Below are 13290 nucleotides of genomic sequence, written 5' to 3'. Positions count from 1 at the left end.
AGCTTGTCCCCATTGCCACCCCTCGGCTATGACAACCTTGGGACCATGTGCAAACAAATGCATTGAAAACTGTCCATTAAAGCAAATAGTCAGTCAGCAGATTTACACAATTCTGAAAGCTCTGCTTGTGATTATGGACAGCTTTCGCGATGGAGAAGGATCTCTCTTGTCTGATGATTGGTTTGAAGACAGTTATGAAACTAACAGCCCATTTTATGGTAATTCAGTCAGTCCGTCCAATCAGACAGCGTTTTTGAACAACTGGCTATGACTGACAGAATACGTACAGACAGTGTTGGAAGAGGAGAATGAGAGGGAGAGGAGTGATGTAAGATGATAGGTTGAATGCCAGCCAGAGGTCATCAAGGGGGTGTGGCTTTTGGGAAGAGTGTACTCACATTTCAAAGCAGACAGAAGGCAATCGGCAACCGCCAATGCCCCATGATTTTCACGAAACGCAGTGCTGAACCTGCACTGGCCGTGAAGCACATGCTTTTTGTTTTTAACGCCTTTGTTTTCGCTGAATCAGAGGGATGACTTGTTTGAAGAGGTGGCAAGCCGGATGCACAGCAGACACTTTAATTGGCCCACGTGCAACTTGAAAGGAGTGAATGTCATCAAAGAACTTCACCCTCTCACTTGCAAATGCTCTTTGCTGTCAAAAAGCTTGCCAGTTCAGTTTCTGAGACTGTGATTGACCTTTTACGTTGACTTTACTCACTTTTGTCATTGATAGGACAGTGATTTACTTACATGTCTGCAAGGGCTGTGATTTGTTTTCATAAGCTTATAGCCTGTTTTAATTTCTTCTACAGGTATAATCTGACAATAGGCTTGCTATTTCTAGCTGTATTATGTTTCTTTTCTTTATGGATGTCATTATATAAAGGTGGAAATAGACTTTTTTGTTGCACAAAAATTATTATCTTGATTTTACATGCCTGAACAGTTACCTACAACCAACCTAATTGGGGAAAAAAAAAGCTCAGAAGCAAAATCTACACTCATTTTCCTTCACAAAAACATTTACTTTCTTTCTGTATCACCCATAGTTTTTGTGCTAGAATTTTAGATTTTTTGTGATTTGTTACCCCCGAATCCTCAAAATTCCCAGGCAAGGGGAGAGCACTTTTGTTTTTGTTTTGTTTTTTACAAAATTCTCTGGCACTGAACTGGTTAAACATGATTTCTGTTTGCATGTTTTATTATATCCTGCACTTTGAGGGTTAATAGTTTTCAGTTAGGCAAAATATGGTTCATTTTCCATAAATAATTCATCACTTTACACAAATCTTAATCCATGCTCCTAGTTTATAGTCATAGCTGTGTCCATTTCCAGATAACAAAAGGGAGAAAGAGGGGGCAGGGGGCATTTAGGGTTACTTGCTGGTTTACAGTACAGACAGTCATTGTCAGACTCTCTGGCACTGTTGTCCTGTGTAGTTCTTGCCAGTTTGTCTGCAGGGGTTGACATGGAACCCTTTGAGCATGGACACTTTACGGATCCTGATCCACCCCACATGTATGCCTTTAGAGTTGTTTGTCTTGCTTTTTGTCTGGATCAAGATGTGTATCCATCATCAGTACTGTTTTTGTTTTGTTTGTTCAAGTCAGTTGTCTGTCAAGGGTCAGTTTTGTTGTTTACACAGTCTGTTCATACAATGTTGTGTTTTCTGCTTTGTTATTGTTGTCTGTCTGTTCAGGTCTGTTGTTTAGTTCTCCTGCAGTGATGCACACTGGGCCCCTGACTTAGTGCCCATCACTCAGACACTGTCTGCATTTTACTAAATGTGGGCAGCCTGATGCTGTGTGTCCTTTCAACAGGTACCATTGACACTCCGATACCTGTTGTTGCTGAAGGCTCTTCTGCTTCCTGTGGTACAAACTGGCCTTAAAAGGGCCAGTGTTCATATTTCTGGGCAGGGGTACTTCGGGAACTTGTATGCACAGGAACTATCTGCCTGTCTTCTAATGTGTCAGTTTGCCATTCTCGTCCCTGTCCCTCTCAGCAATCAGTTAGGAGTAAATGGTAACCACCCAGCTGCTTGACTGACTGCAGTAGTTCTGTGTTAGAGAGCAGGGGAATGTTGCTTGATGATCAGCCTCATTGAAGGTGGCTGCTCCTCTTTGCTGTTAGGATCGTTTGAGTTGAAAGGTCTTACCACAAATGGCACCCACCTCTAAGAGCAAAACCCTGAATTAAAGGCTTGTCTTGTGTCTTTTTGTTGAGAATGAATCCGCCAGGCTCCCCCTATGCATTGGGCTCCCACTGTAGAACTGTAGTCTGTAACCTTTTCTGCAGCAGCACAAAGTTCTGATGTAGAGAAATATTTGTTATCAAAACCAGGCATTTCATTGTTTATCACGAAAACAGGTAAAATATACTCACCTCCTTTTTTGAGTACATTCTGCTGCAGAAACAGGAGGGGAAAAATGAAACAAGAGGGGAAAAAAAGCAAAAAGAAACACCAACACAAAACACAGCAGTACACCTGCAACAAATGATATAAGAAGAGAGGGAAAACCTTAGTCTGAACCTTGGGTCAGAGAGCACATGCAAAAGCATCCAGTCGACTTCAACATGAACACCATTCTCCTATGGCCTTTGTTTCAGTGAACCACGACCCTTACCCTGTTGTGGCCTGTGTTTCAGTAGACCACGACCCTTAACCCTGTTGTGGCCTATGTTTCAGTAGACCACGACCCTTACCCTGTTGTGGCCTATGTTTCAGTAGACCACGACCCTTACCCTGTTGTGGCCTATGTTTCAGTAGACCACGACCCTTACCCTGTTGTGGCCTATGCTTCAGTGGAACACGACCCTTACCCTGTTGTGGCCTATGTTTCAGTGGACCGGTTCAAGGTGGGTCAGGACCTGGAGCTCAGTGTGGAGATCCGACCTCGGACACACAGTGGTGTTCTGCTGGCTGTACATGGCAGGATGGATTACCTGGTGCTGCAGATTGTGGATGGACAGGTGAACATGTGTGTGAATGGAGCATGTACTTGTGTCAAACCTGACCTAAAAATAATGGTACTTTACCTTCGCTGGCTGTCGCTTTTGACTACACGTGGAAGCTCATGTGGGTCGTCCATGACCCATACCACTGTTGCTTTTGACTACACACGGAAGCTCATGTGGGTCGTCCATGACCCATACCTTTAAAGAGACAAAAACCTGTATATTCCTCCAAAGCTTGTGTGGGTCGTGCATGACCCATACTTTGTAAAGAGACAAAAACCTGTATATTCCTCCAAAGCTTATAACAAAATATAGAAAAGGAAAACATATCGTAACGACTGATTACACACACATGCGCTCGTACACACACACACAGACTCACACAAACACATACACTCAGAAGAAACACATGCACACGCATTCACACACATGCACATACACACACACGCACACACAACTGATCACACACACAAACGCATAACACCACATGCTCACACATACAAACCCTACTTATGCACACAAAGATAGAGAGAGAGAGACTGAGACACAGAGAGAGACATACAGACAGCGAGACACAGAGAGAGAAAGAGAGAGAGAAGACTCATAGCATCCTATACATGCACAATCAAAGATATTCAGTCACACAGGTACATGCTGTTAGAGAAAGGGATGGAAGGGGGTTATAGCTGAAGACAGGCGAAAGGGAGGGGGGTTTGGGGGGGTAGTGGGAGAGTAGTGGGGTAGTGAGGCTATTGAAAGTAAAACTTCTTTATTTTCCTTCACTAATTGCAAATTTAAACTTCTGAAATCACTATTAAAAAGATATGGGTCGTGCATGACCCACACGAGCTTTCAAGGGGTGACCACGTTTTTTCCTCTTTAAAAAGCATGGGTCATACACGACCCACACAAGCATCCGTGTGTAGTTAAAACGCCACCTATAATTACTCATTAACTAATTAATGAATTTTTTTCTTGTTTTGGCAAAAGCTGGCCTTTTAGGTGTAGGAAGCATTTCTGAAATTCCGTAGAAAAATATTAAGAATTGGCTGAGATATTTGCGTTTTTGTACCCTTCTGGGTCGTGTACGACCCACGATAGCCAGCGAAGGTAAAGTAAGTGTGATGAGTAAAACTTGCACTGACTTGTACACAAGTGAAGGTTTCACTGATTAGTACATGATGAGTAAAGGTTGTACTTGGTGAATGCTGTATTGAACATGAGTGAAGGTTGTAATGACTTGCACATGGTTAGCGGAGGTTGTATTGACTCGTACATGAGTGAAAATTGTATTGACTTGCACAGGATTAGAGGAGGTTATACTGACTTGTACATGATGAGTGAAGGTTGTACTGACTTGTGTATAATTATTGAAGGTTGTATTGACTTGTGCATGATAAGTGAAGGTTTTACCAACTCGTACTTGATGTTTAAGGTTGTATCCACTTGTACATGATGAAGGTTGTATTGACTTGCACATAATTAGTTGAGGTTGTACTGACTTGTATTACATGATGACAGAAGGTTTTATCTACTTATACATGAGTGGTGGCTGTATTGACTTGCACATGATTAAAGATTGTATCACATGATCAGTGGATGACAAAGGCTGTTCTGACTTACACATGATGGATGAAGGTTGTATTGACTTGCAAATGATTAGTTGAGGCTAAAGTTACTTGTACTGACTTGTACATGAGGGAAGGTTATACTGATTTGTACATGATGGGTAAAGGTTTACTGACATGGAAGTAATGAGTGGAGGTATGTATTTCTTTTTGTCACAACAGATTTCTCTGTGTCAGGTTGTACTGACTTGTACATAAGTAGAGGTTACACTGACATGTACGTGATGAGTAAAGGTTGTACTGACATGTACCTGATGGTAGGAGGTTGTACTGACTTGTACATGATGAGTGGAGGTTATACTGACATGTACATAATGAGTGGAGGTTATACTGACATGTATGTGCATGATCGGTGGAGGTTGTACTGACATTTACATGAGTGGAGGTTATACTGACTTGTACATAATGAGTGGAGGTTATACTGACATGTATGTGCATGATCGGTGGAGGTTGTACTGACATTTACATGAGTGGAGGTTATACTGACTTGTACATAATGAGTGGAGGTTGTACTGATATGTACATGATGAGCAGAGGTTATACTGACTTGTACATGATGGTAGGAGGTTGTACTGGTTGAACTGAGTTGTACATGATGAGTGGAGGTTGTACTGAGTTGTACATGATGAGTGGAGGTTGTACTGACTTGTACATGATGTGTGGAGGCTGTACTGACTTGTACATAATGTGTGGAGGCTGTACTGTAGGTAGCGGCAGCCCCCATGGCCGATGCTGGGAAACCTATGAACGCCTAAAAAATTGACTAATTTTGAAGTGCATTTTCTCAAATTTGATTTCATTTTGTGAAAAACTATCCAACTGAAATAATTATTTATCATCCATATTTTTAATTTTTATTGTGTTTGCTTTATGCAATGCCTGAATGAGTTAGCGGATAGAATAAAAAGAAGTGTACTGTAACACAAAATAGTGATCATGTTCAGTGGCGGCCAGCATCTTTCTGAGCGCGACAAAGTTAGTTTCAACCACATAGTGGAAAAAATCACATCCGTTGCTTTCCATTCATTGGTTACTGTTCGAAAAACTGGGAACCGTGAAAGGCAAAAGTTCAAGGAGAACTTTAGTGTGTTTTTTTCCAAGCCTTGGGCGAAGTAGGGTAGTTAGATCTGAGCGCAAAGTTACGGGAATTTTTGGGCTATCTTTCAATGTATCGCGCAGTTGGAAAATGAAATCCGACCCTGCGTGATACTGCATGAGTGATAAAGAGCATTTTCTGCTGATTTCAATGGTATCCGAAACTAAGATTTTTGATCCATGAGCAATTTGCTCCAGCATTCAAAAGCAGGTACCCACCTTCGTCAGTTGTGACGGCCCAATCAACATTCGACACAGGAGAGCGGCACTTCATCAAACACAAAAATGGCATTGTTTCTCCAGAAAAAATTAAGTTTCATCTGTAAGTTTTATATTATTTTTGAAAACGAATGTCTTTAGCAATTTCATTCACAATATTGAGCTGAAATTCTTTGAATCAGGATTTTGATCGATGTCAGTAACTGAGCAGCTTGGATCTATTTCATCAGTGTTTTCATAACATGACACCGTGTTTCAATCGGAACACGATTTTTTTTTTTTTCTGAGTAAAAAAAACACAAAAACTATTTTCAGAATGAAAAATGGACATGTTAAAATGGAGCCTATGAATTCTCATTACTAATATTTAATTGATATTTGCTTTAGTAAGCAAAATATTACCTGGGTCTAAAACCGGAAGTGCTTGAGACAGCATTAGCGTCGTCTGCTACAACCTTGGTGAGTGTTAAATAAGTGAGTAAAAAATTGTAATGTGGTTTCTTTTTCCATAAAATGAGCGTTACATTCAACATAACACAAAACTCTGATATTCTAGTTGCATTTTGCTTCGATAGCAGTGAAACTTTATATTAATATATACAGACAGATAGATACTATGCTCTCACATTCCAAAAAGAACAAGAACACCAATTCATACTAACCCCCTGCTCTCCCTCCCCCCACCTCCCCCTCTCTCCTCTGCAAACTTCACTTTAATAATTTGCTGAGAGTTGTATAGTCATTCCCCTCCCTTGTCTCTCACCAATGGTAAGGAGAGGGGAGGGGGTTGTCAGTGGTTGTGGTAAACTTGGCATTGAGCCAAATCACTGACCACTTGCTCTTGCTGAGAATCCCCAACTGCTGACAGTGATATTACCCCCCACCTCCTCCCTCCAGTCACCCCCCTTCCCCATTTCTTTCCTGTCAGTGGAGTAGGTGTGTTTGTGTATGTGTGTGAGAGAGAGAGAGAGAGAGCAAGTTTGCATTTGCACATGTATGCTTGTGAGTATGTGTATGTATGTTTGAGTATGAAAAAAGTGTAATGTGAAGAGATATGTGATTAATTTGAACAGTGCAGTCAACATTCTGTTTCTTAAAAAAAAAAAAATTAACACCAATTTTTAACAAAATAAAATTAGTAAAAAGAAAATCTGTACAATAACACCCATAGCCTAAGTTGCACATCAGACTCAGTCAATCTATATAACATTATCAGGGATCCAGCAATTAAGAGTATGTGTGTGTGTGTGTGTGTGTGTGTTCATGTAACCCATGATATGCTGTGCATCTCGACTGCATGAAACAGAAAACAAAGGGATAATTCATGAAATGATAAAATGCAAAATACCATGCATATATTGTGAATGAAATATTCATTTTGATATATATATATATATATATATGAGGGTCATTCAATAAATAAGGTGAATTTTTCGGTATAAGGACTTCTAATACAGATAGAAGCTTCTTTTTTTTTTTTTTTTTTTTTTTCAACGTAGTCTCCCAGCACTGTCACACACTTTAACCATCTGCGCACAAGCTTCCGTATTCCCTCAGCGTAAAAATCTTTGGACTGATGTCTCAGCCAGTCGCTCACAACACTGTTGACTTCATCGTCACTTTCAAACTTCGTGCCTCTCGTGAACGCTTTCAAGGGACCAAACAGGTGAAAGTCTGAAGGGGCAAGGTCAGGGCTGTAAGGGGGATGAGGGAGCAGTTCCCAGCCCAGCTCGTTGATGGTCTGCACCGTTCGGGCTGCTGTGTGAGGCCTTGCATCTTTGGCACCCACCGGCAGCTGACCTTCGAGTAGCCAAGGTCATCATGGACAATTTTGTGTGCTGTCCCAACAGATAAGCTCAAAGTCCTTGCAGTGTCATCCACTGTCACCCTTCTGTCAGACTGAATGAGGTCATTGACTGATTCGATCACCTCAGGAGACCTCACTTCTGTAGGCCTTCCAGGCCTGTCTTCATCCTCAACACTACTCCGTCCTTCTTTAAACAATTTAGCCCACTTGTAGACATTTTTTCGGCTGAAACATGTGGCACCATACACAGTTGACATTCTCCTATGAATTTCAACTGGTTTGCACCCTTCAGCAACCAAAAACTTGATAACTGACCGCTGTTCAATCCTGGAGCATGCTTCTTGGTCGGCCATCTTTGTTAATTGCCAAAACTCTCAAAGTTTTTTTTTAATCTGCAAAACAAATTAAATCCATGTGAAAAAGAAGTAAAACAAAAAAAAAGAAAAAAAAAGTAAGCTTCTATCTGTATTAGAAGTCCTTATACCGAAAAATTCACCTTATTTATTGAATGACCCTCGTATAAGACATGCATTCTCACATACACACACAAATAAAGGTGAGTACACAAAATATCTATCAAAGAATAAGATACTAAGTATGATGTGCATATTAACAATAAAATATTCAATATTTAGTAATCATACATACCTAAGACATTTAGTAATACAATCATCTCAGTCATGGAATGTCGTACCCTGAAGTGGAAATATTTGAGTAAATAATCACATGCAACAAAGACACATAAGATGAACAGTACATGTAGATGGCAAAGCTCTTGTCAGCAATTAGAAAGGACAGACCCCCAAAACTTCAGCCTCAGTTGTCAAAGCAGAAGTTGTTGCTGCAATTTGAGTTATTGTGTGAAAGGTAAATGCAGCCAAATAGTTCAGTGCAGTGAATTTTGTGTTGCTGTTGAATGAATACTTACCTGTTAGTATGCCATTTTATAATTCTTTTATCACAGTGTTTTCCTCCCACTCAAAACACTCAGAAATTGACAAAATCCTAAACATATATTAAACTGAAAGCTCTGTTTTTGGTTTTATGTTTTAAATTGAATATAACATTTGTTCTTTCTTATAAGCTGATCTGTGTATCTAACATGTTGCAGAAACGGCTGCTCATGGCAGGGCATGCAAAACCTATTCAATGATCCAAAAAGGCCAGTATGAACAGCTCAGGTAGTGAGCAGCATGTTATTGCTGATGCCAGGAAACCTGTGAGTGCCAAAAAAGAGAGAATTTTTGGTGTGCATTTTCTCTCCTGTGAATGCCATTTTGTGAAGAAATAAAGATGCATCATCCACCTTTTATTTCTTATTTATTGTGGTTCTTCTGTAATGAAATGCATGACTGAGTTCATGGATGGAAGAAAAAGCTAGAGAGCTGAAAGAAAATAGATTCATATATCTGTCATTTTTGCTAGCAGATTAAGTAATATTTGCTCACTCCTGGGAACCTTTGTCTTGAAATGCCCCATCAACCTACCCATTCTGTATAATGCTCTCAAGTTGTATTTGTTTAAAAATCTGCAGTAATTTTGCAAAAGCTGATCAGCCAAGACCACTGGTAACTTATTGTGACTGTAACTTCAATATTTTTTCAAAAACAAAAATTTTGAAGAAGTCTCATCCGCAACGTGCACCCTTTTTTATGAGAAAATCGGGTATCATTCCATTTCTGCCGACTTTAGAGGGAAGTTTTAAGGTTGATTTTAATTTATTTTGAAAGCTGACATTTCACTTAATACACACACAAAATTTCCTGGTCCTACTTGTGACAGTTACTGAAATATTCATCTTTGCAGCAGGCTACCCCACTAAACAGTCTTTTTTCCGATTTTTCAAAGTTTGAGACTCTGACACTTAAAATTCAGCTAACTATCCTGCCTGAAAAAAATTCAGTGCCCTTTTTCTGATGTATTCTGCAAGATATTTTATTATGAAATGCAACTGTCTATTCTTTTCAGTGCTGTAGACCTTCAAAGTTTCTATTCTGTGCAGATTGACATGTCTTGATTTTCTATTTCCCCATACTTTGACAGGCATATTTTCCAATTTCTTTGCTGCTGAAGTGTTACTGTTTTCTTGTGCAATATGCCATTATCATATGGTTTTTAGAAGTATATGAGTTTTCATTACAGTACCCTCATGGACAGTACAGTATGACTGAAAATGTGAAAATATTAAGTACTAACAGCATGTACGCATCATCACATCTTTAAAATGGAATATCTTCAGAACCAATCAAGATATTCACTTACTCTTTTCTTTGTTTTTCTTATATTGTCATGTTGTTAGCCAAAAATCACATTTCAGTCATTGTAATGAATATTTAAATTTTCACTGCCGCCACCTACTGTACTGACTTGTACGTAATGAGTGGAAGTTGTACTGGCATGTACATGATGGGTGAAGGTTGTACTGACATGCACATGGTGGATGAAGGTTGTACATGAAGAGTTAAGGTTGTCTGTTTGGTGCAGGTGATTTTTGTGGTGGACAATGGAGCTGGTGCCATCTCCACCACCTTCACTCTGCCTGCTAAGAACACTCTGTGTGATGGGAAGTGGCACACCATTATAGGTAAGATGCAGTTTTTGCATATGGTCTTTTTCACTACTTATTACTATACTGATGTATTCCATCATGCTCTCAGTATGATTATGTTTTTATTTTACAAAGATAGTCCTGTGGCAACAGTTTGTATGTGAGCTCCAAGCTCTAAATACTATAAAATTAAAAACGGGTCTCATTTGATTAAAGCAGTGTTTTACATGATGTTTTGGTTTTTCAGCCAACAAGAATAAGAATGTGGTGACGATTATGGTGGATGGAATGGAGTCCCCTGAGCCAGGTGTGGGCTCAGCCAAGGTGTCATCAGCCGACACTAACGACCCCCTATACATTGGAGGGGTGCCTGGTGAGTTGGGGTGCAGCAGTAATGTATATCGCCTGTTGATGGTCATATTGTTAGTTTTGTTTTATATTAGCTACCACCACCATCAATTGGAAGGATAAATAGCCATTGGAATCAGTAGTGAAAGCAACTAAAGAAGTAGTTATCAGATTATCTGGATGAAAGCAGTTTAAGGTAAGAAGTAGCGATCAGTGTGTGTGTGTGTGTGTGTGTGTGTGTGTGTGTGTGTGTGTGTGTTTCTGATGCAGTTTGTGGTATTTGAATTGCAAGACAGATTTCCTGTGTAAGAAACACAAATTCTGACTGCACATATGCTCAGAAGTAAAGCATGATTTAAGTGATGTTCATCCTTCGGATTCGAAGATGACCAAACCTTCAAAAATCAGATGAAAATCAGTGGCTGTGGGTCCAGCTGTGACTGATGAGGCCAATCCAGGCCCTAAAGGCTCATCCATATGTGGGACACAAGTGAGTGGGTGCTGTTATGGCAATGGATGCTGCTCAGGTCTTGTGCACAGCATGTTTTCGTTGCGTTTCGGTGATGCACCTGGCTTCAGCTCCACAGGTTCCTGTGGTGATCTTGCTGCGCCAAGCTGGACATTCCAGAGCACGTCTCCCACATGTTGATGTCGATGCCCACGTCTTTGAAGGACGCTTTGAGGCAGTCTTTGTAGTGTTTCTTCTGCCCTCCAGCTTAGCACTTGCCCTGACACAGTTCACCATACAACAGCTGCTTAGGCAGTTGACTGTCTGGCATTCTGACTACATGTCCAGCCAACCTGGCATGGGCTTTCTACAGGAGGGTTTAGACACTGCAGAGGCCAGCTCATTCCAGGACTTCCATGTCAGGGACTTTGTCCTGCCACCTGATGTGGAGGGGTCTGCAGGGACAGCTCAGGTGAAAGCAGTTGAGCTGTTTGGCATGTCTCCTGTATAGTCCTGGTGTAAAGGATGGTGGTAGGACCACTGCACTGTAGACCTTCATCTCAGTGGAAGCTCTGAGTTCACTCCACTTACATTCTCATGTAGTCTCCAAAAGGCGGCGCTGGCTGCGTGAGGGAGCATGCTGCCCAGGTAGGTGAAGTTGTCAACTGCCTGAAGGTTCTGCCCCTTCACTATGATGCATGGCTTCTGGTATGACTTTCCTGGTGCAGGCTGGTACATAACTTTGGTCTTTTTGGCGCTGATGGTGAGACCGAAGTTGTCTCAGTCATTTCACATCACGCTGCATCTTCTGCTCTGTGCTAGTGTTGAGTGGGCAGTCATCAGCAAACAAGAAGTCTCTAATGACAGTCTCTTTCACCTTTGTAACAGCCTGCAGGCACCTGAGGTTGAGCAGTCTCCTGTCAGTCCTGTACCTGACAGAGAGTCCTTCTTCACAGTCACAGTAGGCATCTGTCAGCATGGCAGAGAATATCATACTGAACAGAATCAGGGCGAGAATGCAGCCTTGTTTGACGTTGTTTGTCACCGGGAAGGCCTCTGACCTGTCTCCATCATCATGAACTTTCACCATTTCACCAACTGTCGGATGATTGTTGCTGGGGCAGCCAAACTTCTCCATGATCTCCCACAAGCCTTCTCTACTTACCATATGGAAAGCCTTGGTCAGATCAACAAAGGTCATGAAGAGATCGCTGTGTTGCTCCTGGCATTTTTCCAAGAGTCGGTGCACAGCAAAAACCATGTCTGCAGTCCCACGTTCAGCACGGAAGCTGCACTACTTTCTGGTAGGAGACCTTGCTCAAGATGCTGGAGAAGGCAGTTGAGCAGGACACAGGCCAGAATCTTCCCAGCAATAAACAAGAGGGAGATGCCTTGGTGGTTGTCGTAAGATTGGCGGTTGCCTTTCCTCTTGTAGATGTGGATTTGCTGGCATCTTTCCGCTGTTGCGAGATCTGTCCCTCGTTCCACTTGGACTGGAAGAGTTCAATCAGCTTCTGCATCTCTACCAATGGCCTCGTAATTGATGTTGGCAAGACGGTTGAGGATGTTGTTGAAGTGCTCAGTCCACCACTCCAGAATCTGCTTCTTCTCTGCCAGCAGCTGCATCTGCATTGAGGAGGGGTGAGGAGCAGGAGGACTGGGGTCTGTATACAGCCTTAAGCGAATCATAAAAGCACTTTGTCATAGCTGTCTGTGTAGCCCTGGATTTCATCTGCCTTCTTGCTGAACTAGCTGTCCTGCATCTCGCTAAGTTTCTTCTGCACCTTTCTTTTTGCGTTAGCAAGGGCATCTTCCCTGGCTTGTGACGTGGGGTCGTTCTGATGCACTCTCAACAGTTGATTTTTTTCTGTTATCAGTGCCTCTATTTCATCATCATTCTCATCGAACCAGTCTTGGTTTCTTTAGATTGCTGATCTGAGATGTTAGAGGACAGTAGTGTAGAAAGCGTCACTGAAGGCCATCCACTGTTCCTCCAGCCATGTTAGAGGACAGTAGTGTAGAAAGCGTCACTGAAGGCCATCCACTGTTCCTCAAGGCTGGTCCCATCTTCTGTGATGTGTCTGGCAGTCTGCCTTCAAGGTTGTCGGTGAATTCTTCTGCAACCTTGCTGCTTTTCAGCTTTGAGACATTCAGCCTCTTTGCAGTCTTCTGTCCTTGGGGTCTTCTCATGGGCAGAATGCAAAGCCTTAACTTCGACACAATGAGGCGGTGGTT

The 13290-nt window shown here is 41.6% G+C and overlaps 1 protein-coding gene across 1 annotated transcript in view; it reads left to right on the top strand.

The window, feature by feature from the left end:
- The window catches only part of LOC143279982 (laminin subunit alpha-like), a 305618-nt gene that overhangs the window by 285542 nt on the left and 6786 nt on the right, over nt 1-13290 (top strand). The window contains exons 71-73 of the mRNA XM_076584380.1: nt 2850-2977; nt 10196-10295; nt 10507-10632. Of these exons, the coding sequence (XP_076440495.1) occupies nt 2850-2977; nt 10196-10295; nt 10507-10632 (354 nt within the window). The remainder of the gene's footprint in view (nt 1-2849; nt 2978-10195; nt 10296-10506; nt 10633-13290) is intronic.

Source organism: Babylonia areolata, chromosome 3 (assembly GCF_041734735.1).
Source record: "Babylonia areolata isolate BAREFJ2019XMU chromosome 3, ASM4173473v1, whole genome shotgun sequence".
NCBI lineage: Eukaryota > Metazoa > Mollusca > Gastropoda > Neogastropoda > Buccinidae > Babylonia > Babylonia areolata.
The sequence above is the reverse complement of the archived record's forward strand: the minus strand, read 5'-3'. Positions and strand labels throughout refer to the sequence as shown.